At 44.0% G+C, this 25,335-nt stretch overlaps 4 protein-coding genes across 8 annotated transcripts; 2 read left to right on the forward strand and 2 right to left on the reverse strand.

Moving 5' to 3' along the window:
* Positions 1-4,002: 4,002 nt before the first annotated feature.
* pemt (phosphatidylethanolamine N-methyltransferase) lies at positions 4,003-17,402 on the reverse strand. Of its 2 annotated transcripts, none has more exons than XM_061264078.1 (7): positions 17,131-17,402; positions 16,662-16,769; positions 13,994-14,109; positions 12,801-12,946; positions 11,778-11,889; positions 10,735-10,809; positions 4,003-4,962 (listed from the first exon to the last, which is right to left on the reverse strand). In XM_061264078.1, exons 1-7 carry the CDS (start codon positions 17,230-17,232, stop codon positions 4,953-4,955), a joined length of 669 nt encoding a protein of 222 aa, XP_061120062.1. In that variant the 5' UTR covers positions 17,233-17,402; the 3' UTR covers positions 4,003-4,952. The 2 variants fall into 2 exon arrangements, with proteins under 2 accessions (XP_061120062.1, XP_061120061.1); XM_061264077.1 differs by lacking the exon at positions 4,003-4,962 and adding an exon at positions 9,880-10,046 and having other exon boundaries at positions 17,131-17,401.
* Positions 6,591-8,091, reverse strand: LOC133142669 (dexamethasone-induced Ras-related protein 1-like). Of its 2 annotated transcripts, none has more exons than XM_061264074.1 (2): positions 7,682-8,088; positions 6,591-7,579 (listed from the first exon to the last, which is right to left on the reverse strand). In XM_061264074.1, the coding sequence occupies exons 1-2, from the start codon at positions 7,950-7,952 to the stop codon at positions 7,017-7,019; spliced, it is 834 nt and encodes a 277-aa protein (XP_061120058.1). In that variant the 5' UTR covers positions 7,953-8,088; the 3' UTR covers positions 6,591-7,016. The 2 variants fall into 2 exon arrangements, with proteins under 2 accessions (XP_061120058.1, XP_061120060.1); XM_061264076.1 differs by having other exon boundaries at positions 7,423-7,496; positions 7,682-8,091.
* Positions 17,403-17,928: 526 nt separating the features above from the next.
* fdxr (ferredoxin reductase) lies at positions 17,929-21,086 on the forward strand. Of its 3 annotated transcripts, none has more exons than XM_061264073.1 (12): positions 17,929-18,310; positions 18,391-18,479; positions 18,633-18,728; positions 18,856-18,969; positions 19,042-19,155; positions 19,226-19,327; positions 19,444-19,551; positions 19,776-19,860; positions 20,085-20,284; positions 20,356-20,527; positions 20,600-20,773; positions 20,868-21,086. In XM_061264073.1, exons 1-12 carry the CDS (start codon positions 18,235-18,237, stop codon positions 20,996-20,998), a joined length of 1,461 nt encoding a protein of 486 aa, XP_061120057.1. In that variant the 5' UTR covers positions 17,929-18,234; the 3' UTR covers positions 20,999-21,086. The 3 variants fall into 3 exon arrangements, with proteins under 3 accessions (XP_061120057.1, XP_061120056.1, XP_061120055.1); XM_061264072.1 differs by having other exon boundaries at positions 17,930-18,310; positions 18,856-18,978; positions 19,447-19,551; XM_061264071.1 differs by having other exon boundaries at positions 17,931-18,310; positions 18,856-18,978.
* Positions 21,087-21,411: 325 nt separating this feature from the next.
* Positions 21,412-23,661, forward strand: cstf1 (cleavage stimulation factor, 3' pre-RNA, subunit 1). The gene is made up of 5 exons (XM_061264863.1): positions 21,412-21,985; positions 22,055-22,332; positions 22,415-22,612; positions 22,687-23,077; positions 23,142-23,661. The coding sequence occupies exons 1-5, from the start codon at positions 21,817-21,819 to the stop codon at positions 23,399-23,401; spliced, it is 1,296 nt and encodes a 431-aa protein (XP_061120847.1). The 5' UTR covers positions 21,412-21,816; the 3' UTR covers positions 23,402-23,661.
* Positions 23,662-25,335: the final 1,674 nt, after the last annotated feature.

Below are 25,335 nucleotides of genomic sequence, written 5' to 3' on the forward strand. Positions count from 1 at the left end.
AATGCACTCTCATTTCATTGCTATTTTTGTGATACTTTGAAAGATTTGGGGGGAGTTCAATATAAACTAGATTTCTAGTTGTAGAATGGATTAGTTTGAGGGTGTGCATATTTACACACTCGTGGCACTTTTCATTTTGAATGATTAGTTTTAGTTGTATGGTGTTACAACAGGGGTGCGTAGACTTTTTAAATACTCGATCAAAAGAAAACAAAATCAAAATGAACTACTGTGACTCATGGAGTCTTGCTTAGGTTCTAATGCTGCTTTTGATGCAAGATTAGGTACAGGGTGTCCTCCCATCTGAGCAGCACACAATGAAATCATCTATCAAGGCCTTCGAGAGCAAAATGTGCTTTGCCTTGCCTTGCCTTGCCTGCAGTGTGAGAGCGAGCACTTGACCTCACCTGCAGGTCATGTGTCTGCCAACAACTTGACATCGTAAATGTTTGTAGTGATTTCTTCATGCTCTTAAGTGGACTTTTAGATGGCTATTTCTATTAACATCTAGTTTGTGTGGTGCATTAGCAGTGTTTTTTTTTACAGGCTACTGTCTGAGAAAGGAAAAGGTCCGAGAAAAAGAAGCACATTTGGCAGAAACCGTAGAGTTGCGTTGGCAGTAGTCTATGGAATCAAACAAATTGGACTTTAAACTGAATGTAGCGCTCATTTTCATAACACAATAGCGACGGAAAACATATAGACTTGGTTCCAAAGAAGAGCAAAAGGACATTTGCTATGTGTACGTCATCTATTTTTTTTTCCGGGTTTCTGATTTGTACAATGTACAATGTGCCCTGGCCGCAACATGTCTGGCTGGACATGTTGTGCTGCCCTCCTTCCAAAGCATGGTGAAGAACTCAATCAGAACAAACCGATCTGAAATGCTATTGTTTTGCTCATTTGAAAAGAACATTAACACATTAGCTCATAAGAGAAAAGTGACGTCCCCACCGAAAATTGCATTTAATTATCTTTGTGGTCAAATTGAAAAAAATCAAATCAAATAAAATCAACAGCCATATTTGAGTTTGGCAGTGATTTCCAACTATTGATTAAAATACTGGCAGCTCTCTAAATTGGATTACGGCAGCTTAGGTTACATAAGTGTTTTAAATGTTGAATAATATTTGTCACCAAAGAGTTTGAATATTAATGTCCATCATCAATTAAAATGTTTGAGGAAATTCTCTTATTTCCCGAATTTGATGAAGTGATTAAAATCCCTCTGCAGGACTATTACCTAACAAATGAATCATCTCAATGCTATAATTGATAAGAAGATGAGTGGAAATACACCACCATTAGCCATTTTAATACTTTGCCATCAAAAGCGTCATTAGTCTGCTCAGTAGAATAGAATCGATCTTTAGTGTCATTGTCACTCACACATGTACTATGTGGTCGGTCAGTGTCGGGTCCAAATTTGGTCAATTTCATACTTTGTAGCTTTCCAAATGGATGCAATTGGTCAGGTTGGCTATCTGTCATCCGAAACGGCAATGGAAGATTTCGAGACGTTTTGTCCTTTCACTCCATCCATTTGTTTGCTGCGGTGACTCCTAATAGAGGGAGCCTTTGCTCTTTGGAAGTTGCCAGCGTGAAAAGTGAATTTTTCTTTCTTGGAAAGCCTGTGCGCTCACCAACCAACGGCATGATGTGAAATGTGGCCCTCTTCAGAAGAAACATCACATCATCAACATTGCCATCACGTAAGATCCGAGAAACCTGAGGAGATTTCAAGAAGACTAAACACAAGCAATCTTGTTGTTGACCGCTGCCCATTACACACCGATTCGATTCATTTATGGCAACGTTTGAAATCACAGGGCCCGCCCGCTTGGTTGGAATAAAGTCTTAAATGTCAGACTTGGATCAGGGAGAGGACTCGGATGCAGAGTGCCAACAAAAGGTGTTGGAATAAACAGGCTGAAGACAGCACCAAAAGAAAAAGCGCCTCACAAGGAGGGAGGGACAACAAGGCTGGAGACAGCAAAAACCAAAAGCGCCTCAAAGACGGTGGCAAAAAAGACAACTTCAAAACACAGAGCAGAACAAAGAGGAAGGACCCACCAACTGAAATGGTGAGGAGAGTTACCAAAACAAAAGAGCAAGTGACAATACTACCAACAGGACAAGACAAAAACAAACCACAAAACACGACAGCATGACATTAAAGCCTCGCATCGGGAACGGTTCAAGCAGCTCTCTGCTTTTTCAACGACTGACGGAGGCTGAAGGCTATTGAATCAAGAACAACAACAAAACAAGAAGAAACAGCCAAGATTGCCTTTTTTTTTCAATCTCACAGCCCGACAAACACTCTGGGCATATCACGAGGGATAAGGGGCATCAGACTTGATGCCCAGATGGAGAAATCAGGTGATACAGGAACACAAAACAAAAGCCAAATCAAAACACACTTGGCCGCAAAGTCATGCTAGAATAGCCAGCGCAGGATATGTTCGGGCCGGGCCGGGCCGGGCCGGGCCGGGCCGGGCCGGGCCGGGCCAGGCCTCCCTCCCTCCCATCCTCCCATCCTCCCTCGGCTGAAACGAGGAGCGGGATTGAGAAGACCAGGTGCAGACATGACACAGAAGAAGCAAAAAGAAGAAATGCAGCAAGGCAAAAACACAATGCAAACAAATGTCAGCGTTGCACAGAATAGAAGAGCAAACACGATGCTACTTTTTCCTATTGACCTTCCTTTCCTTTCCTTTGCCCGCAGCCCTGTCTGTTTATGGACTTCCCCGTCTAATTGCTTTATGGCAGCAATGGAAAGAGACACACGGAGCGTGTTGTAATCTCATTTTCCCACATGCTCATTAGAACATCAACAACACAGATGGCATTTTTGCAGCTTTCCAGGAAGTTCCTGGGCTATATTATGAGTTCCACCAAGCAACAAAAACAATGGAGGTGGTGAGCTACGCTACGCTACGTTACGTTACGTTACGTACTCTGTGTTTTTAGCAAAGAGTCCATGAAAGTATCAAAATGGAGTACGACAAGGTATTGGGAAAAACATCATCTCCATTTAAAGGGAGCTAGCTACACTGTTATTTTCTTTGCAAATGGAGCATTTCAAAACCATTTCAACTCGTCATGTATTGCAGCTGTATAGAAAGATTGGATTTATGGGTAGCATGCATTGTCAACGTGCATGTACTCCACTGGATCCCTGTCCAATGCTGAATGCATCCGATGGAACTTTAGCAAGTTACTTTTGAATGGTTCAGTCATTACAGAAAAACAACAACATTCACATGATCCTCTTGTCTGCCAAAATGATAAGCGCATGCTGTGGAGTGAATGATTTATTTATTTTTTTGGAAACGAATGACTAGCCAGATGGGACACGTGGAGAAACTTAATACAGAAGATGTTGCAGGGAGCAAGTACACTAAAGACACCAACTAACTGGTGAAGTAAGGCTGTTTTTTTCTCCTCGGTAATTAGTGGAAAGAGGAGAAAAAGGATACGCTCGTAAAATGAATCGAAATGTAGTGATATTCCATAAATCCATTCCAACTGGACATAATCGGTATGTATCTTGTAATTCATGAGCCAATTCTTCCAATGGCCATGGTGGGAGCCGTAGGACCGACCATTCCATCAAAGCAGTCATTCGTGTGCTCAATGTCAAATCAAATCAAAGCCATTGAATCTTTCACAAGACATGTTGGAACGTTGACGCAAATAGAAGGAGAGCATCTCAATGAGATTGTAGCCTGAAATGTGCAAAATAGACGAGGATTTTCAAGACAGCATGTGTTTGTTTTTGTTGATGCTATCAGAGATGCTATCCGTTTTGTTCCATGACTACTCAGGCGAATCATACAAAAGCGCTGACCGAGCTACAAGTGGACACTGAAGCATGGTATCCATTTTGTACCATGACTACTCAGGCGAATCATACAAAAGCGCTGACCGAGCTACAAGTGGACACTGAAGCAGGCGCTAGGCCAGACAGCTCCCATTTTTTCTTTTTTACAACAAATGAGCTCGAGGGCTTCGTTTGTCAGCCCATTGGGCCCATTTTCAGCAACCATCCCTCCATTGGTCAGCTTGAAGGAAAACAAATCACTTCTTCAAGTCATCTGAGACATACCTCATTAGATCTGCTTTGTGCTGTTCAATACACTCTTTATGAAATCACCAAGCAGCCACTAAATACAATGCCCTTGACTAAACAGCAAGACCCTCAAATCAAAGGTAGTACGCATTGCTGACATCAGAAGGCTAAATTTAGGGGGCAGAAGGAGTCACAAGTCCGCAGGAAGAGCTAAACAAGAGTGCATGTGGGTGAAAGGACGCAAAATGTTGCTGCTCTCAAGTCCTCATGGGACCCATTACGCAATTTTGAGGCTTCTTACACGGCACACACGCACGCCGTGTTTATTTGCCGCTTAGAAGAGGGGGGGGGGGGTGATGACTTCATGTGAACTCTTTCTTCAATGACACAAAATGTGACTTCCTGAAGGCTAAGAGTGGCCCCCGTTGTCAAATTGAAAAGTCAATGTATGACTATCACTGCAAATGACTTCCTGTGGCTTAGTTAAACCTTAGCCGGCCGTCCGGCCGTCCGGCCGTCCGGAGTCAAGTCGGTGATGAGGTGCAGAGGCCGGCGGACGAGGAGGATATTAAAGGAAACCAGTGGGTTACTCAGTTACTTTGAAATGTGTGTACACATCACACATCACTTCCAAGTCTCCTCTTCATTTTCTGTGTCTTCGCATTATTTGGACATCTCATTTGCAAACAAAGCGCAATAAATGAAATATTCATCATTGAAGTTTTTCTCATAATTGCTTTTGCCAAAGCGCTTGAAATGGAAGCTGCACTTACGGCCGGCTTATGTCACTCACTGCGTAACCACGTCCGCCGCAGCCGCCGCCGCCGCCGGTGTATGGCTTATATCACAAGCGTCTGGGCAAGGTCTGACTCTGCTGTCATGCTTGGCTGCAACATAAATCAATACATTACACATCAAGACAGACACGACTAACCAGGAGAGGCGTCTTGCCAATGACTGTTTTGTTTGAGGAGGCCCACCTGCTCTAGAAGAACATGAAAAGAAATATTCCCTGCAGCTGAATCTCTAATTACCACAAGGACACATCTAATTGTTCATTGGGACTGTTTGTGCAATGTTCCCAGCTCGTCATCGTTCTTTTCTAACTGCAGCTTTTCTGTTATATCTCGATGGCCAATTCATTCATTCATTCATCCATCCATTCATTCATCCATTCATTCATGCCACAGACCTGTGCTCCAACACTACGGTTGAGACTAGGGTGCACGGCAAAGGGAACCAGATCAACTGCTTCGATTGGCCAAGACTGCCGTCGGTCGTGTCCACTCCCACCACGGCGCCGACTCTTTGACATCTGCTAGTCTGTGTTGTCTGAGTTTCAATGTAAAAGTGACTTCAAGCCAAAGAAAAGACTTTCACTCAGGGGTGACTCATTTCTGTTGCCATCCATCGGCTGCGCACACACCTAATGGGACTATTACTGCAGATACTACCAGGCAAGTGTAAAGCTGATGCTACGTCAAAGCTGCTAGACAAGGGCTACATGGCTACCAATTTCTTTGGAATAAGTTTCACATACAGACACTAATGTTCACACAAAGCTACAAAAACAAACATTGATAGATAAAGTGCCAGCCAGCCAGCCAGCAGTTACCATGCCAGCACAAACACGGCATCCTTGAGTTGTACCGTGACCGTGACTCCCAGTACTCACATGTAGCCAGAAGAATTGCACGCACCTTCCTCCTGTTTTGAATCCATTTTCACACTGAAAAGAGGCCAGGTCATTTTCATATGTACATTTGAAAAGGGTTTTTTTACCCCCCAAATTCAGCCTCACATACTGCCAACGTTCACATGGACCTGCAAAAATCAATCACGTGATGCCTGGCCTGCAGTTGCCATGCCAGCACAAACCTAATATCCTTGTGTTCAACCAATGCTGTGACATACTTCAATTGAAGAAAGAAAGGAGAATAAAAAAAACAGCCCTCAGCTTTCATTCAGCCACATAGACACGGTTGAAGGCTTTGCAAATGTTGCTTTTTCTCCTCCTTTCCAATGCAGTTGTCATTTGACCAAGACGTGCGAGGAAGGCTGAAGAAAGAAAGAAATATATCCAAACGATTCAGAGAGAAGAAAAAGCCATCGAAATCAAAGACAATCAATCTGGCCTGAATCGAATGAAAAGATGGGGATTTCTGTTGGTATGCAACATTCGGAGGTGTTTCTCAAATGTCAACTATTGGAACACCACTCAACATGTTTGAGTGCATTTGCATACGGTTGAATGGATATTTCACTTTGGAACTTTGGGGTAGATGTTTGGGACCGCTTTCTGAAATCGAAAGGGAGCGTCATCATCGTCAAACTTTTAAATACGGCGAGCATAGTGTTTGTCATTTTGCCACCTGGACATTCGTTACCTGACGGCTGGATTGTATTTGTCACGGAAACATCAATCATCACATCCCCCCCCATGAAAGAATCTGGAATGTCATGTTAAGCAACAGAATTGCTACCTGGAAAGAAATAGAAGAATCCAACATAGATGTGTAGGTCGTTTTGTTTTTATTATTGTCTTGTTTTTTGCAAAAAGTGTCAGTCACAATAAATATACAGTACATAAAAATAGTGCCGGTTGCAAATGAACATTCGAGAGCGGTTACATCAACCCAGAAATGTAAACATTACTCCTGCTGCTGCTGCTGCTGCTGCTGCTGCTGCTGCTGCGGCTGCTCCAGTCGAGGATGACGTCGACGACCGCATTTTTCAAAGTACGGCGATGAAAAGTCACACGCGGTTGGACAGAACAAGGGAGCATTCTTTCAATGTGTGTGGGAGGGCAGTGAGTGGAACCCTGTCCGTATCCATGGTGACAGGCGCGTGCAAGCAGGTGGCAAAAAGTCCCAAACCTGCTTGCCTTTCCACCTTTTCTTTCGTCTTCCTTCCAATGGTCGGAGTCCTCCCTCCCTCGCGCTTAACTGATAAGGCACCTTTCTTTCTCTTTGGCTTGTCCTCCACCCACCGCCTTCTCTTTAATGTACATGAGGTCGCTGTGCACGCTGGGTCTTCGCGCGTACGGCGTGACCATGCCGTAGGCCTCGCCGCCGCCGCCGCCGCTGCCGTCCTTCATCTTCTTGTTCTTGACGGACTTTGTGCGCAGCATGTGGCAGTATTGCAGCGACACCTTTCGGTGCAGGTCGGGGCTCATCTCGTGGGGCAGCTTTGCCAAGGTGAACAAGGCCTGGAACATTTGGTCGACGTTCTCGTTGCGCTTGGCGGAGATCTCGAAATAGGCGCACTTGTTGTCGTCGTCGTCGCCGCCGCCGCCGTCCACCAGTTGCTGGATGTCGGGCCGCTGCACCTGGCGGTGGAATTGGCGGTCAGCCTTGTTGCCGCATATGACCAGAGGCACGTCGAGCTTCTCTTTCATTTTGTTCTTGAGGCACAACTTGGTCTCGTAGATTTGACGCTTGAGGCGTTGCACCTCGTTGAAGGAGTCTCTGTTGTCCAAGCTGAAGACCAGGATGAAAACGTCGCCTGTGAGGGACGAAAAGAGCAAGTGGAGTTGTTGTTTTTGCAAGATGTGTGCAGGAAACCAAGTCAGAAAGAGAGCAGTCAAATGAGTGAGTGAGTGTGTACCTGTCAGGATGGAAAGCCTGCGCATGGCTGGGAAGGGATGGTTGCCAGACGTATCCAGGATGTCCAGCTGGTAAACGTCCCCCTTGATGCTGTAGACCTTCCGATGAAAGTCCTCTATCGTGGGCGTGTACTGCTCGTCGAACCTCCCGTTGAGGAAGCGGGACACGATGGCCGTTTTGCCCACTTTGGTGGAGCCCAGAATCACCATCCTGGAGCAGTTCTTGGCCGGGATGTCAAAGTCGCTTTCCGAGGGGGGCATTTTCTTGATCATAGTGTCGCTCCTCCTTGAACGTGCACAGACTGCAGAGCTGCTTTCTTGAAGCTCGCGCGTGTGCCTTTCTGTTAGTCTGTCTGTTGGCTTGAGCCTGGGAGCTGCATTTAAGCGCGTGGGGGGCCCACTCCTACCTCCCTGCCTCCCTCCCTCCCTCCCTCCCAAGTAGATGGGCCACTCCTCCCTCGGACGTCAGCACTCAGTGAGATGAGAGGGTGGTGCGTCCGTCAGTCCGCCCGCCCGCCCGCCCGTCCGTCCGTAGAGCGCAGTAAAAAACTGAGCCAAACTCCCACTGGTGCGTCAATCTTCCATTTCCCTAAATGTCACTGGAATTAAGTTTTCGGAATCTGCAAGGACAGGGAGTCCTTATTCTTCGAGATGCCTCTTAGCCAGTCTAACCCTTCTCCTCTATTATTTTTGTCCTTACTGGAGAATTTGCTGCACTTGTATATGCACCAAATACTCCACGAGTTACCAAACACCTCCTTGAACGTCGTCTTCACGTGACCCATATATACATCCAAACATAAATAAATAATGATTCCGTTTCAATCAAAATGTACGTAGCTGGATCAATGAACTATGCCTAGTGCCGTTTTGCATCATTAGTAACACACAGGAGTGAAATGGTGAAAAGGGAAAAACTAGTCTCCCCATGACTCGGTTGGATTTGTTGAACGCCAACAATGGCTGCAGTTAACCCACTGGCCATATGGGAGCGCTAAAAGCACAATGTTAAGCAGATGTGTGCAGCGGTCACACAATGAAGTTTGATTGATGGACCTGCTTATGGTTGCACGTTTCATCATCTGAATTGAGAGGTGAGCCACATTTAGCCTCTCTTGGACGGGCGGACGGACGGATGGAGCAAATTCAACTGGTCGAACTGGGTTCAGAGACGATTTTCTTAAATAACGTTCAATCAATCAATCAGTCAACAAATAGATGGATCGGATAAGACTCACCATGAGATGACTTGGCAATGTGACAAGTGACAGTGAGCAAGACACAAAAGAAAATGAACCAACAAGCAGACTGATGAGATGAGGAACACCTGAACAAAGACTGAGGGAGCTGATTGGAGGACACAAGGGACTGGACAGACAAGCACAGGTGAAAAAATGTTCCAACAAGACAACATGAGACAAAACCAAATGCATCCACTTTCCAAACTGCTGATTTGGCATTAGATAGGGTGACAGTTAGTTCATAGATAACCGAAAGAAAGAGAAGGAAAAAAAAAAAAAAGAGGGTAGGCTACACACAGTCATGAAATATTACCATGGACTCAGTTAGATCACTCAATCATGATCACGAGAAGGAAATGAGATTTTTGCAGGTCGGGCCGTGCTCATGTTGTGACCGACCGAGTGGCCACGACGGGGTGACCTTTGTCGAGGACCGTTTGGAACGACAGATGCTCTCGTCATTCCCCGCCCGTCTCTCCATTTTTTGAAGCGGGATCGCCCTGCCCTACTGCCCTATTGATTCCCTCCGGGTTCTGCGTGACCAGTATATCTTATTGCGAATGATCGATGCCTTCCAAAGGTACTCAAGTTTCTTCACCTATCGTGCGTGACCTTACGATCAGCAACTTGTCCAAAAATATGGGACAAATCAATGGCACCCATACATTCGCCCATTGGCGTGCGAGCCAAAGGATTGCTGAGCACTTTGAAAGTCTCCAAAGCTTTCTTTCGGATTTCCTGAGCTTTCTTTTGCTCGCTCAGACAACACAGTCACATGAGCCATCCACCCGAGCGAGTCACAACCTCAGCTTTTGAACAAACGGACTCACTCAGCGTTGCGGCAAACGAGCGAGCGAGCGAGCGAGCGAGCGAGCGAGCTCCTTGTTAATGAGGGAGAAGCCGAATTTTTATTTCCATTGTCCTAATGCTTTGATAGTTTGGTCGAAAAGATTGGAGCATTCATTTTCCCTGGAATTCTCTTGTTAATCAATAACGCCCGCCATCTCACAATCTTCTGGATGACAGAGAGAGAAAGAAAGAAATGCTCCCACGGCCGAACAGAACAGGATGATGCCATCATTCACGTTTGCGGGTCCTCTGCCGATAGAGGTGCTCGGTGAAAGGTCTGCAAATGGAGCGAAACAAACAAAGATGGAGACACCGCATCGTACCGGGATCCGGGAAATGAAGCGGGCGGGACTTTACTCTACGGCCATCCAAGAAGGATTTGAACAAATACCAATTGGTGACTGACCGTTGGGAAACATTCAACCCGGACCTGATTTCGAGGAATTGTTTGTCTGATGAGTCTTATGATCGAGTCTTCTTTGGAAAAGAGAGAAAAAAAAAAGGCAACTTTGACCAGGGCTCGCCCACAAGTGAGGCAAGCCGCTTAACGTTCTCCACCGCCGTTGGGCCGAGAAAGCTTTGCTCTTCTGTGGCTTTCAAGTGAAAGGGTCTCGCTTCATTTCGGATCCAGTCGAATAGAAAAGCAGCAGTGTAAATATTTCCCAGCCGACGCATTTGTATGATTGATTCCCCTCACTCAATGAGAATGAATGACCTAGTGTCACACAGTCTGCAAGGGGGGCAAAAGTGACAACATCTGGGAGATAGACGGCAGCCATTGCCAAGCCTAGACATGCTCCGACATTTCCGGATCATGGCAGCAAAACTTCAAAAGCCATGCCGCATCACTCATGCACGCCTCCAATGACATCAGGAGGTTTGTAGGGCATCTCCGACAACACGCCAATGTTGGCCTCAAACACCTTCTTCCATTGATATCCGTCACACGGACGACACGGACTTACCCTTCAAAGCGTACGGCTATCTTGTAGACCAAGGCGACAATTGCGGTCAAGACGAGACCCGCTGGACTTGCACCTCTGGGAAGAGGAAAACAAAGCAGAGAGAACAGAAGTGTCTTACGTAGGTTTGCATGGAGTCTGGACAAGTGCATAGTCAACTTGATTGTAAAGGGCCTCTCGGATGGGTTGGGGGGGGAAGAGACAAAAAAAAAAAAACATTTCACCCTAGGACTGATGACCACTCCATGCATGAAATTCATATCCGTACATTTCTCATAGAGCCAAGCTGGTTGAACTAATCATAGAGATGCATTGATGTAACAAATTGAACCAGGGCTTTACATCAAGTCACTGTAGCAGCCTACACCTTGACATCACCCGGTCAGTATCGCATTTCTTTCCAATTTACTTGTATGTTTATCGTGTACTGTGTCTCGTCACCGTGGGCTAGGGGAAACGTCATTTGGATTTCTTTGTGTGTCTCGGCATGAAGGAATTGACAATAAAGCCGACTCTGACGTGTCCTATCGGAAGTTGCTCACAGCTACGGATGAAAGGAACACACAGCACAATAAAGTGACCCACATACGATTTTGTCTGGAAAGTGGACTACTGACACACATTTCAAGGAAATAACTCATACTGAAGGCTCGCTAGGGTTTGAAAGGAAGGAAAGACACTGAAGGTAGAAAAGGAGGACACAGAGGTCACTGAAACAGCAGAAGAAAAAAAAAGTCATTTGTCTGGACTAGGAATAGTCGAGTTGTGTTGCGTCAAACAAGTTGCCATGAAATCTTGAAAGAAAATTGTGCCATTCATTGGTCTGTCTGTCTGCCTGCCTGCCAGTCCCAACACCAATGTTGTAGTAATAAGAAAATGCACATTGATGACATTCAATGGTGGAGGGGCATTGAGCTGGATTCATGTGCAGACTTTGATGTGGCCCACTTCCTTGAGTCAGAATGCCATTTCACGCAAACGAATGAGCCACGCACTGAATTGTTTGTCGTGATGAGTTGCTTGATGATGTTCTACAGCGTACTCACATCAGTGCCAAGCCAAGGTAGTTTGCCGTGCTGCCCCAGTACATTGGATTTGCTGTGAGACTGAAGGGAAAGCCTGTCACCTTCTCATCCATCACAATGCCAAAGTAGTCCCCTGCAGAGCACATTGTTCCAAAGTTAAATAGATGATCTCCAAAAATCATAGCCATATGGAGGATAGAAAAGATGGCCTCTTTGACGCTCATTTCGTAAGCGTTCACCTGTAGCGCAGGGATGTGAACTCGGTCGGTCGGTCGGTCGGTCGGCCCCTGTTTATTGTAAAGTGAGCAGCGTACCGTTGATTTGCACAATCCGACCAAGTTCCAGCCAATGTAAGAGGGCAAACGTAAAAAAATATAAGAAAAACCTCCTGTGGCTTCCAGGTTAAGCGTTGCGACGCTCCAAAGAGCCTGCAAGTTGGAGGAAATTGATTTGGAATTGAGGAGATGTGGCACAACATTACGTGAACCTAATTCAAAAGCAAACAAAAGCGGCCGTTTTTCTTCTGCTCTCACCATTGTTTGGTATTATGATGATGGAAAAAAGGGTCACCTGCTTTCTGTCAAGTGTGTCGTAGCCCTAAATTGGAGCGCAATGGCCGAGTTGCCATGCCAGGTGGCTGACACATCAGCGACCTGTGTATAGGTTTGATTCTCCTTTTTTTCCTGCTCCGTCACCTTGACTCATCAGGTCACGGTGACTCCAGGCGGCTTAATATAGAGCACAGAGGACACATGGAACCAACGCAGGCTTTAAGGCGCGTGTGGGTTGGAGGAGCTTACATTTTCCCCCCTTGCTCCTCTGTAAATTCAATTCCAATTACAAACAGTATGGCTTCTAAATCTGCCAACGAGCGAGTGAGTGGGAGGCTGCGTGACGACATCACGCCGCCGCCGCCGAAGCGGGATTCAAATTCATGTCGGTAGGTGTATTTGAATTGCGCAAACATAACCTGATTGAGGGCTGAGCCATTTCCATTGTCATTCCAGTACCACTGGTGTTAAGACAGAAACCCTTTGGACTTACCAAGGAACGTTCCGGTGAATCCCAAAGCGAGAAAGCTGCTGACGACAAGGAGAGAGCCCAGCGCCACCAGAAGTACGCCCGTGTGAAAGACTTCATTGGTGTCTAGTAGCTCCCACTTGGCCTGGCTCTTCATGACTATGGCCATGCTGCAAGGAAAGCGGATGACACACATGACGCATGTTAGCTCAAGTAAGGACATTTCAACCCAATACAAAGTTACATTTAGCAACTGGTAATAAATGCAAGTCCGTCTGTCCGTCCGTCCGTCTACTCAAAGAAAAGAGAGGCAACTTTCATCACAAGTGTGAGACTGATATTCAACCTCGTACTCCAAGCTGAGTACATGCTTCCTTCTCTCTGCAGGGGCTTTGAAGTCAAATAATGACTTTCTGAAATTGAATATACCTGGCTGCAGTCCAGCAGATCAAAATGGTCCCAAATCCAAAGCAGCTTTAATAAGTGGATTAGGGCGCCTGTGCTCAGTGGCTCGCTCTTATGAAGATGCAATGTGTTGTTGCATCACGTCCGTCAAAAAGAACTGCTGCTGCTGATGATGCTGATGCTGATGATGCTGCTGCTGGGTGAAGCGAAATAGAGCCATGCGATGGCCAACATTTTAGTTTGGCCGCCCTGCATTTTCTCCACAAGTCAAAACACACGAGAGCTTTAGCGATATCCTGAGCCAGCGATACAAATCATTTGTCATCATCCTTTGCCCCACATTAGTCAGTGAGACACTGACACACAAAAGCTGACCTTTAACACAATTTGATGAGGTCCAATCCTAGACATGTACATGAAATACTGGAGAGGTTCTGATTGAGAGAAGTTGAATAACAAGAGCTCGAATCACGCTCATAGGAGAGACTATTGGAAGCACTTGACGTTGCTGTCTGCGAGCAAAAGTGCTGTTCCCAGGCAACACAAAGGAAGCAGAAAGTCTCTCCAAAGAGCCATAGTGGGAGGCGTGGGAGGATGCACGGTCAACGACAAAATGGCATCCAAAAGTGCAAGAAAAAAAAGAAAGAAAGAAAGCCCAGCCGCTTGGTGCCCTCGCCTTGCGGTTAGCGCTTGTGTCTCGCCGTTGCGACATTCCGGCTTGAGTGAATGAGGACGATAAGACTGCATGGATGTGAATGGCAGGTGTGACTCCAAATTTGAAAGCAACGTGAAATGTCTTTTTTCCATTCTACCTGTGGCTGCGATACACATTGAGGAGGAGGATAAGAAAGGCCAGGAAATAACAGGCAAGGTAGGGGCTTCCAAACATCTGCGACAGTTTTTGTGTCCGGTGCTCCCATCTTGCTACCTGAAATAGCAAAGGAGATGAAAACATCAGGCTAGGCATTTTCTTCACCTGCTTTTTCATCTGAATCAATTCTATTTCTATTGCACTTTACATTGCAACGTGCTTATACCTGAATGAATGCACAGAGGCAATCGAAAGAAAAGGACTACTGCATGGATGGCTTCGCTGCCAAACTCCAAATAACACTCTGTGGGTTGAGGAAGTGCGTGCGTGCGTGCGTCGATAGTTGTCATGGCAACTTGTTATACAGTTGTTGTTGTTGTTTGTAAGGAAGAAAAGCTTAAAGGGGGGAAAAAAGGAAAAAGGAAAAAAAGGATAAAGGAAAATTTGAACAGAAATAGACTTCATGTGGTGATAAAAGACAGTCTGGGTTTGCTCAGGTGCGGAATAAACTGAACTGAGATTCTATTATGACAGTGCTGAAGAAGAACAATTACATATCGTTATATATATATATATATATATATATATATATATATATATATATATATATATTTTTTTTTATAACATGTTCAGAGCATGATTGTGGACATCCATTGTTATTATTTTAAATTTTGTTGTACATGTGTGACAATGATAATAAAGATCTATTCTATTATTTATGCCCTAGTGACCAAATTCTACATCGACATAGATCATTTTATATTCCAGCAATGACACGTATTTCGATATGTTTTGAAAGAGTTAGTGTTAATTAATGCCATTTTTTTCCTTTATTGAGTTCTAAAATATATTTGAATTTAGCCCCCGAAAAGAAAGCTTTCCCTGGCCAATGCATGCTGTACTATTCATTTCCTCCTTTCATCTTTATACCAACAGAGTGCACCAAACCAGGGCCATTATCCATTAGGGCCACATTAGCAGCCCCGTTCCTTTACGGCCAGCCACACAGCGACGGAAATTCAATGTGCCTAAGTGATTTACAGACTCACTCTCCAGTGAATGAATGAATGAATGAATTAATGAATGAATGAAGGGATGGAGGGATGGCTAGCGCACGCTAAAAATACTGTTGTGGTGCTGAGAGACATCTGATGCTGTACTTCTGTCATCAATCAAAGACACACACACGTAAGGAGCAGCTTTGCGGCTCGACCGGACCGATTCAACGAAGGCCAAGGTAACTGGGTTCTTCTGCCTTCTGCACTTGGTTTTGATGTAAAAAAAAAAACACAACTCCTCAGAATACACAACAGGACAATCGATTGAAATGAACAGGGATCGATGTGGCTGTCCATTGGGTTGATTTTGCACAGCCCTGTTGAACGCAGAAGTGAATGCAAACACACGCCCTGCTCTGCTGCTCTGCGGATCAAATTGGAGCACTGAGCGAATATTCAAACATTTGGTTGGGGAGACATGAATATTTTGGGAGCAAAAATCAAATCAAAACTACAGAGCACTTTTCAATACAGACTTGACTTTACCTTTTTGGTATCATCACCACTAGATGGCACTGTACCTTGACGGAATATTAGTACGTCTATTTAGAATATATTGGGACTGGGATATGACATTGGCAAATCATCAAATAAAACCGTGCCTCTATCAGACAATATCACACAATATTTCAAAGCTCTATCGATGGTTCCGATATGAAGCGAGAAAGAACAGACTGACCGACCGACCGCTCAGTTACTGCTATCTTATGTCAGCTTGACATCCTTCTCGGGCTTGCCGCCAAGCTAATGACTTGGAGTTGATTAGACTGAAAATGAGATACGCCAGGTCTTATTTAGGGGTCGGCGGTTACATTTTTTTGCGAGTGAAGAAAATGAAGTGAGGAGCCGAACGAAGCCAACAACGACACATCGAAGAAAGTTGGACATGAAGGTGAGTTTTCATCAGCCAACCCACACGTCTGTTTCCAGGAAACTATATCCAGTCCTTTTTAAAAGATGAAATATGCATGAATATGAATGGATCGTTGAATTGACATCAAAAAGTGCCAGGATCTACATTTGGTGCCTGAGCGTTTTCATTTGCTTTTAATCAGACAATTCCAAGTAAGGAAGCGAGCGGTCCGAGTGTATAATTATTTCATCTGTAACTTGTCACAAATCATTCCAATGTACAATTTTCCAATGAAGCGAGGCTCAACACTCAAAAACATCATTTGGACAAGTGATCCATTTTAATGAGCATTTCATTCTCCAATCAGCCTTTTCTTACAGGAACGCCGCACGTTATCCTTCAGACAAAATGTTGTCATCAAAACAGAAGAGTTTCTACTTCCGAATTGTTATTCTATTTTACTTCTGCACCTCACTCAAATTTAAAAAACATTTGCCGACCAATGAGTCGATTTTGCCGCTTGCAAACAAAAGGTCCAGTAAATTGGCGTGGCTGGCGCCAATTGACAAGGCAGTCGGTCGGTCGGTCGGCATCAGTTAGTTACCTGAGGGCAAGTGTGCACTGCCCGTGTGAGTCAGTGACACCATTAGAAGTTACACAAAGAAGACAACTTCAAGTACAAGCAGAGCTTGACAAAATGGGCTTTTTAACGTGTGACCAGTACAAGAGTGCAAATCCAAAACAGACACAGCACTTACCACATTCCAGAAAAGTGGGTTGAAAATGATTGCAATCACAGCAATGTGGAAGTTGGGGTCGTGGACGTTGATATGTTTTAAGACTTGCTCAAACACCTTCAAGTCCATCTGAAAGGAGCAAAATAAAGTTGGATAGATTCGCTTTTATTTGTCTCCCGTAAGAGACAAGTCTTGCTTTGACTGGTTGTGTTTAATATCAAAACCTCTTTTTTTCAATCATTCTATCATCTAACAAATGTAACGTCCATACATGAAGTGTACACATCGCCAAATGTATTTGATGGTGGAAAATGCATACTTTTATTTTGACACGTGAAAACAGACCGGATGTTTTGTGGCTGTCAAGCCACGTACGTAACAGTGAAAGCTGCCCTTCAGCTTTTCGGTGGATTTTCACTGCTACCGTTTGAAGTATTTGGTCTAAATTATGCGCGCATGTGTTTCGACATTTATTTATTTATTTATTTACCTTGGAGTAGTCGATGTTGCCGAGACCTCCACAACAGTCCAGCAGGGAATGTTTCTTTTCCGGAAGATTGTTGCTAACTCCGCCGGCTGGTTCGCAGCTCATGGACACTCAGCTAACAATAAAGCACACCAGTGCACATGTTTGAAAAGTATCAAAATAGCTTGAGCAAAAGCTCAAGTGCAATAGAAGTTCAAGCAAGAGAAGCATTCACTCAGTGCTCAACATGGCCAGTTAGCTTTTGGTGCAGCTGCTGTTGCATTATGGGAAATGAAGTTGACTCGTCTTACGGTTGCTTGAGTCAACATTTGTCATTCAATCAATGGGGGATTGTTTTGTTTTAAAATGCGTTAAATAACCCGAAGATAAACGGAACAAATTAACCTCATTAGAATGTCATAAGTAAATTTCGAAATTTATTGTAGTTTGTGATGATGTAAACACTTAAAAACCATGATCGCAAAGGAACATTGCAGGTACGATTACAAAATACATTGTATATAACACAAATAAATTCATAAATATAATATAATAGAAATTAACATTCAATTGTAAGTTTGCATTTAAATGCAAGATTGAATGGAATGAACACTCGTTAATTCTAATTGGGTCATTTGCAATGATTTCTTCCACAAGAAGACTTGGAAAGATTTTCTTCCCATATTAATTCTAATTGGGTCATTTGCAATGATTTCTTCCACAAAAAGACTTGGAAAGATTTTTTCCCATATTAATTAATTCTATTTAAATATTTCATACGGAAAATGGATGGATGGATTAAAGTAGTCAAGGGGGAACGTTTGCGCTGATTTTATTTTTCCGCGGAACTACCTTTGGTGGTACACAGCAAAGAAATGCAAACTAGAAGATACAGTTTTCATAGTGTGATCAAGTTAATAAGTGTTTCATTCAAACTTGCTGCATCGGTGTTAATAAGTGTTTCATTAAAACATGCTGCATCGGTAACCAAGTCCAGTGGACAAATCCGACCAAAAGAACTCTTGTTTGGGTTGTATTGGGTGGTACCTTGGCTTTTGCTCTCGGTCCCTGCAGTGGGTGTTGCTTAACTGGAACACCAATGTTTATCTGAAGCCCGAAAATTCCAAAATGTCTGGCTTTCAAAAGCTGTTTAGCGATGTCGCATTATGGACGTGGAGGAGAAGTAGATGGATAAATCGACGTGGTGAGTCCCTTTATTGCATGATCTGATACTGAGCTCTATCAATAAATGATCACGCATTTACGTATTTGTATTGGCTGTAGGAGTGGCAGCATTTTCCTCATGCAAGCCAAAGGTGTGTGTTGTTGGCAGCGGACCAGCAGGATTCTATACAGCACAGCAGTTGATGAAGGTAAATACTGTACATATGTATTCTTTTCATGACGTCATAGAACGTCACACCAAGGTGCTAGTGTTTTCAGGTGATCATATGAAACATTTAAAAACTCATCTGATACCAGGGGCCAACACAAACTACAATTAAAGCTTTTTTTCCTCCCCCCAGGCCCGGCAAGATGTTGAGGTGGATATTTACGAGCGACTACCTGTCCCTTTTGGCCTCGTCAGATTTGGCGTTGCCCCTGATCATCCAGAAGTCAAGGTCAAATAAATGATACGGAGTGAATTTGTCCGTGGCAAAGCCTCTCAGTCTCAAAAGTTCATCATACTAGCACATTATGATTGTAACATGACTTCATTGAATTTAGCATTTAAATTCATCTCCTCAGAATGTCATCAACACGTTCACGCAGACGGCAAAACACGCACGCTGTAGTTTCTACGGAAACGTCAACGTCGGCAAGGATGTGAGCGTACAAGAGCTGCAGCAAGCGTACCATGCGGTAATACTGGTAAGACGCTCGGGGGCGAACTAGCTTTGAGCATTTGTACTTATTTATTGTATGTTATATTAGAGCTATGGGGCAGAAGGAAACAGGAGGATGGGGATACCCGGAGAAGACCTGGCTGATGTATATTCCGCCAAAGACTTTGTGGGCTGGTATAACGGATTGCCAAACTGTCGAGAGGTGCGTCTTCTTTTGCTCCTTGATCCTCAAGTATCACTTTGTAAATAAAGTTTTTTTGTCTCCTGTTCAGCTGAGCCCTAACCTGAGTTGTGAAACAGCTGTCATTCTGGGACAGGGCAATGTGGCTTTGGACGTAGCGCGAATATTACTGTCACCTACTGATATTTTAAAGGTGTGTGAGTAAATAATGGAATCGTGTAGGTTGGATTCAACTTTGAATCAGCATTTCGAATCCAGTTTTCCTGTTGTTGTCGTCGTCGCAAATGAAAATATGATGATTATCTGCAGAAGACTGACATCACTCAGCCTGCCCTTGAAGCTCTGATGGAGAGCAAGATCCGCAGGGTGCTTATTGTCGGCAGAAGAGGACCCATGCAGGTTGCGTGCACGATCAAGGTATGCGAGTAGCAAATCACACCAACTGATGAGGAAGTCTTTTACCATACCTACAACGCAATGGTGAATCTCCTCCCCCAAAAGCAGACATCTGCTGCCGTACCAATTTGTAGTGCCACAAGACTGGCAGAAAATAATGATTACAAATTGTTGAAAATTGAAACACGGAAAAAATGTCTGAATATAAAGAGCCAGGTTAACATTGATACTGCATATCATAACAGGAGCTTCGAGAAATTGTCAAGCTACCAGGCGCCAGACCTGAGATGCTGCCATCCGATTTCGAGGGTGTCCCTGAGGCTCTTCCAGGTGATAAGTCATCTAAATATTCGCAATATCTTATCTGTCCTCGTTCAACTGACCTTGCCCAGAGAAATAACAACGGAGCTGATTGATGGTAGGTGGTTGGATAAGGGGTGCTTGAATAAAATCTTCTCCAACTTTCACACCACTACAGGAAATGTGACTTCCCAATCACTTTCTACTCGGTGTTGCTCTGTCTCGTCCAGCCAAGAGTGCCTTTGCCCTTTCAGGTTTACCAAGACCAAGAAAACGTCTCACAGAGTTGCTGTTAAAAGCAGCTCTTGAGCTTCCGACAAAGGAGGAAGAAGAAAGAAGAAGCAAAGCCTCGCGCAGTTGGGGACTCCGCTTCTTCCGGAGCCCTGTCCTGGTCCTTCCGAATAGTGACGGCACCGGCACAGCTGCCATCCGACTGGCAGTCAACAAACTGGAGGTGGATTTGAACATCTTGCCTGCCTGCTCAATTGACGTGCTCAATCAACTTGTCTGCTTGCACGTGAGCAGGGTTCAGGTGAAGCTGCTCGCGCGGTGCTCACTGACGAGGTGGAGGAGGTGACCTGCGGCCTTGTCATTAGCAGCGTCGGCTACAAGAGCGTCCTCATTGACCCGTCAGTCCCATTTGACTGTGGCAAAGCCATCGTCCCGAACCAATTGGGCCGTGTTCAGCAAGCACCGGGTAGCTCCCCACACATGAAACCAGCAATAATTGAGCAAGTAAACGTTGATCGACACCGCTCCTTGCCTCTAGGTCTATATTGCAGCGGGTGGCTGAAGACAGGCCCGACCGGTGTGATCGCCACCACAATGAATAATAGTTTTGACACTGCAAGATCCCTAATGGAAGACATGGATTCAGGGAAATTGGACATGTCTGCTGCTAAGCCCGGAGCACAAAGTATTAGAACTCGACTTGAAGAAAGAGGTACCTTTCTGGTCAATCTGATGGATTGATTTTCATTCATTCCAAAGGAAAACGTTCCCGTCACTGAAGTGCATTGTTTTTGTTCTCTCCAAAGGAGTGAAGCCTGTGACCTTCTCGGATTGGGAAAAGATTGACAGTGTGGAGATGAAAAGGGGTGAATCCGTTGGAAAACCCAGAGAAAAACTGCTGACTGTGGCAAATATGCTTGAGGTGGCGTGGGCTTGATTATCATGGATCATTTCTCAAATTCTGTCTGTCTATGATGCGTATTATGACAATATCATGCATTCAATAAATTTGCATTGAGCCACCATGTTTTTTGCCATTTACCATTACAGTCGTCTTTGTTTCTAACGTACAACTGTACAACAATTTTAGTTGAAAACTCGAAAATATTTCCATTTGAATGCACCTATTATAATAATGTACAATCAAATCTTTTTGTCAATCACTTTACTGTCTGGGTGTACGTTTTAAAATGCAAGCTACTCATGCAAGTCCGCTTTGACGTCCTACAAATAGCGTGCTTAGTTCCAACCGTTGTTGGAGTTGTTTTTACATTTCAAATTAGAATCTCAAATAGAATGGCGTAATGTAGGTCACCAGTAGGTGGCGGTAATACGCTTAGATCCCCCAAATAGCTGCTGACGACGACGAAGAAGAAGCGAAGCCTGCGCAACAACCGCGTCAACTAGCATGCTCTTATCTTGTAGTGCAATTCCAAGGCGTGATTTCGAGACAAAAAGTCGTTTTACTTTTGTCTGGAGTAGAAAACATTACAAGGTTTCCCCACACGTTGTCAGATTGATCATTTCATGATACAAGTCATTGGAAGTGCTTGGCTTTTGGTTGAACTCGAGCTGCAAAGCTAACAATACGACGTGCAGCTAGCTAGCTAGCTAGCAGGGAGAGAGAGAAGCTGAGAGGGAGATTTGGAGTCATTTCATCCCAAATCGTACGTGTGCATGATTAAAGCGCCGCCAGCAATTTGGCAACAGTGTGTTTCGCTTTTCCTTGGATACCTTTTTCGCCTTTGACACGAGATGTATCGACAAAAACCAACATTGAAAGATCGCCAGCATCTGTATAAACTCATCATAAGCCAGCTCCTCTACGATGGCTACACCGGCATCGCCAACAGTTTAGTCAACGAAATTAAACCTGCGAACGTGGTGTCGCCATCTGAACAGCTTGTCCAGCTGGTAAAAATCGGTAAGTTACTCGACCTCGTTTCTTGCTCGTGTGTCTTGACAAGAAGCATTCATCTCATTTGTGTCACAGGCATGGAGAATGATGACAGCGCTGTGCAATATGCTATTGGGCGCTCTGATACAGTCGCGCCTGGCGTGGGAATCGATCTCGAATTTGATGCTGACGTCCAGACCATGTCACCAGAGGCATCGGAATATGAAACGTGCTACGTTACGTCCCATAAGGGACCATGTCGGGTTGCCACGTACAGTCGGGATGGCCAGCTCATTGCCACGGGCTCAGCTGACGCTTCCATCAAGATACTGGACACTGAGCGTATGCTGGCAAAAAGTGCCATGCCAATTGAGGTCAGTTGCTGTAATATATATATATATATATATGAGGGTATTCTTAACCCTTAATATGTTGTTGTTGTTTTTTTTTGTATAGGTTATGATGAATGAGACAGCTCAGCAAAACATGGAGAATCACCCGGTGATTCGAACACTGTATGACCACGTGGATGAAGTTACATGCCTGGCTTTCCATCCAACTGAACAGATCCTTGCTTCTGGCTCAAGAGATTACACTCTGAAACTTTTCGACTACTCAAAGCCTTCTGCAAAACGAGCGTTTAAATACGTACAGGTCAGCGACTGTCCACAAAGCCGACGGCTTTGATATGCTCATGATTGCAACAAAATTCAACCCTCTCTTCTCAGGAAGCAGAGATGCTGCGTGCCATCTCTTTTCACCCATCTGGAGATTACCTTCTCGTTGGAACACAGCACCCCACCCTGCGTCTTTACGACGTCAACACCTTCCAGTGTTTTGTGTCCTGCAACCCGGCGGACCAACACACCGACACCATCAGCGGCGTTAGTTACAACCCGACAGCCAACAGCTATGTCAGCTGCAGCAAGGACGGCAACATTAAACTATGGGATGGTGTCTCCAATCGCTGCGTGACCACCTTCGACAAAGCTCATGATGGGGCCGAGGTCTGCTCAGCCATCTTTACCAAGAACTCCAAGTACATCCTTTCCAGTGGGAAAGATTCCGTGGTCAAACTGTGGGAAATATCCACGGGCCGAATGTTGGTCAAATACACAGGTGATTTCCAGAATTTCTTCCATTTGCAATTGTCTTCAAGTCATTCATGCATTTGGCCTTTTAGGAGCCGGCCTGAGCGGTCGTCAGATGCATCGCACGCAGGGCGTGTTCAACCACACGGAAGATTACGTTCTGCTTCCCGATGAGCGCACCATCAGCCTGTGCTGCTGGGATTCTCGTACGGCCGAGAGGAAAAACCTGCTGTCGCTGGGTCACAACAACATCGTACGCTGCATTGTCCACTCGCCCACCAATCCGGGGTTTATGACTTGCAGCGATGACTTCAGGGCCCGTTTTTGGTACCGGCGCACCACAACAGATTGATTGACTCCCCCCCCCCCCCTCGCTCTCTCTCGCTCTCCCCTTCTCCGCCACTACAAACCTAAGACTCGTTTATGACGCCAATGGAAAGAAGTGTGAAATCTTGCATTCTTTCATTTTTCATCTTAGGAATTGTCTTCTCTCTTTTTGATACTATTTCGTCAAACTTAAAAGTCATACACAAGACCTTAAGTTTCTTTTTTTTTTGCTGATTAAACATTGTTTTGTCTTTGTGGAGATTAAAAAAAATCTTGCCTTTACAATGTCTATGGTTATTAAATAGACCACTGTCGATGAAAGTGAAAATGCTTGCAAAGGCAGAATATTTGTCAAATTTGCATCTCCACGCCCATTTTCCCAACCTTTCATTCTCATTGCTCCACACAGTTCTAGAGCCCTCAGCCAATCATGAAGCAGTATTCCAGTCGTGATTCCGCCCCGTTTCCCAAAAAATGTCACCAGACAAAATCAGTCATTTGTCGTGCGTGCATGCATGCGAACCTCCAGCGGGTCTCGAACGTGCAGCAGCGGCGAGCACTCGGCCCAGCACAAGGCTGCCCTCTGGTGGACAATGCTAGCTACTTCTAGCCGCAGCAGAAAAAAACAAGACTGGCTCAACTCACTCCGTTGATTGGCAAAAGCGGTACAGGAATAACCAATTCACATGTACGGATCAATATGCTTGTTAAACCCAAACAACTTCTGTGCATTATTTATACAACTTACGGCTTGTTCGGACTTCAAAATTCCAAAATATGATCATATTTAATGTTTTTAATTTAGACGTCTAGTAAATTGAGCCAAGATCAAGATTTTGCAAGTTAATAAGGGTTGGGAAACTTTGTTGAATGACCCTACCTCGACAGTTTAGTTTTGACTATTTTAGGTCTATAAATCAACCTATTTTAGATCTATAAATGAACCTATTTTAAACGTCTACTTTAGGTCTATAAATCAACCTAAGGGTCTATAAATCAACCTAATTTAGGCGTCTATTTTAGGTCTATATATCAACCTATTTTAGATCTAAAAATCAACCTATTTTAGACGTCTATTTCTGGTCTAGAAATCAACCTATTTTAGATCTATTTTAAACGTCTACTTTAGGTCTATAAATCAACATAAGGGTCTATAAATCAACCTAATTTAGGCGTCTATTTTAGGTCTATATATCAACCTATTTTAGATCTAAAAATCAACCTTTTTTAGACGTCTATTTCTGGTCTATTTTAGATCTATAAATAAACCTATTTTAAACGTCTACTTTAGGTCTATAAATCAACCTAAGGGTCTATAAATCAACCTAATTTAGGCGTCTATTTTAGGTCTATATATCAACCTATTTTAGATCTAAAAATCAACCTATTTTAGACGTCTATTTCTGGTCTATAAATCAACCTATTTTAGATCTATAAATAAACCTATTTTAAACGTCTACGTTAGGTCTATAAATCAACCTAAGGGTCTATACATCAACCTAATCTAGGCGTCTATTTTAGGTCTATATATCAACCTCTTTTAGATCTAAAAAATCAACCTATTTTAGACGTCTATTTCTGGTCTATAAATCAACCTATTTTAGATCTATAAATAAACCTATTTTAAACGTCTACTTTAGGTCTATAAATCAACCTAAGGGTCTATAAATCAACCTAATTTAGGTGTCTATTTTAGGTCTATATATCAACCTATTTTAGATCTAAAAATCAACCTATTTTAGACGTCTATTTCTGGTCTATAAATCGTCTACTTTAGGTCTATATATCAACCTATTTTAGATCTAAAAATCAACCTATTTTAGACGTCTATTTCTGGTCTATTTTAGATCTACAAATAAACCTATTTTAAACGTCTACTTGAGGTCTATAAATCAACCTAAGGGTCTATAAATCAACCTAATTTAGGCGTCTATTTTAGGTCTATATATCAACCTATTT

Source organism: Syngnathus typhle, linkage group LG18 (genome assembly GCF_033458585.1).
Source record: "Syngnathus typhle isolate RoL2023-S1 ecotype Sweden linkage group LG18, RoL_Styp_1.0, whole genome shotgun sequence".
Classification (NCBI taxonomy): Eukaryota; Metazoa; Chordata; class Actinopteri; order Syngnathiformes; family Syngnathidae; genus Syngnathus; species Syngnathus typhle.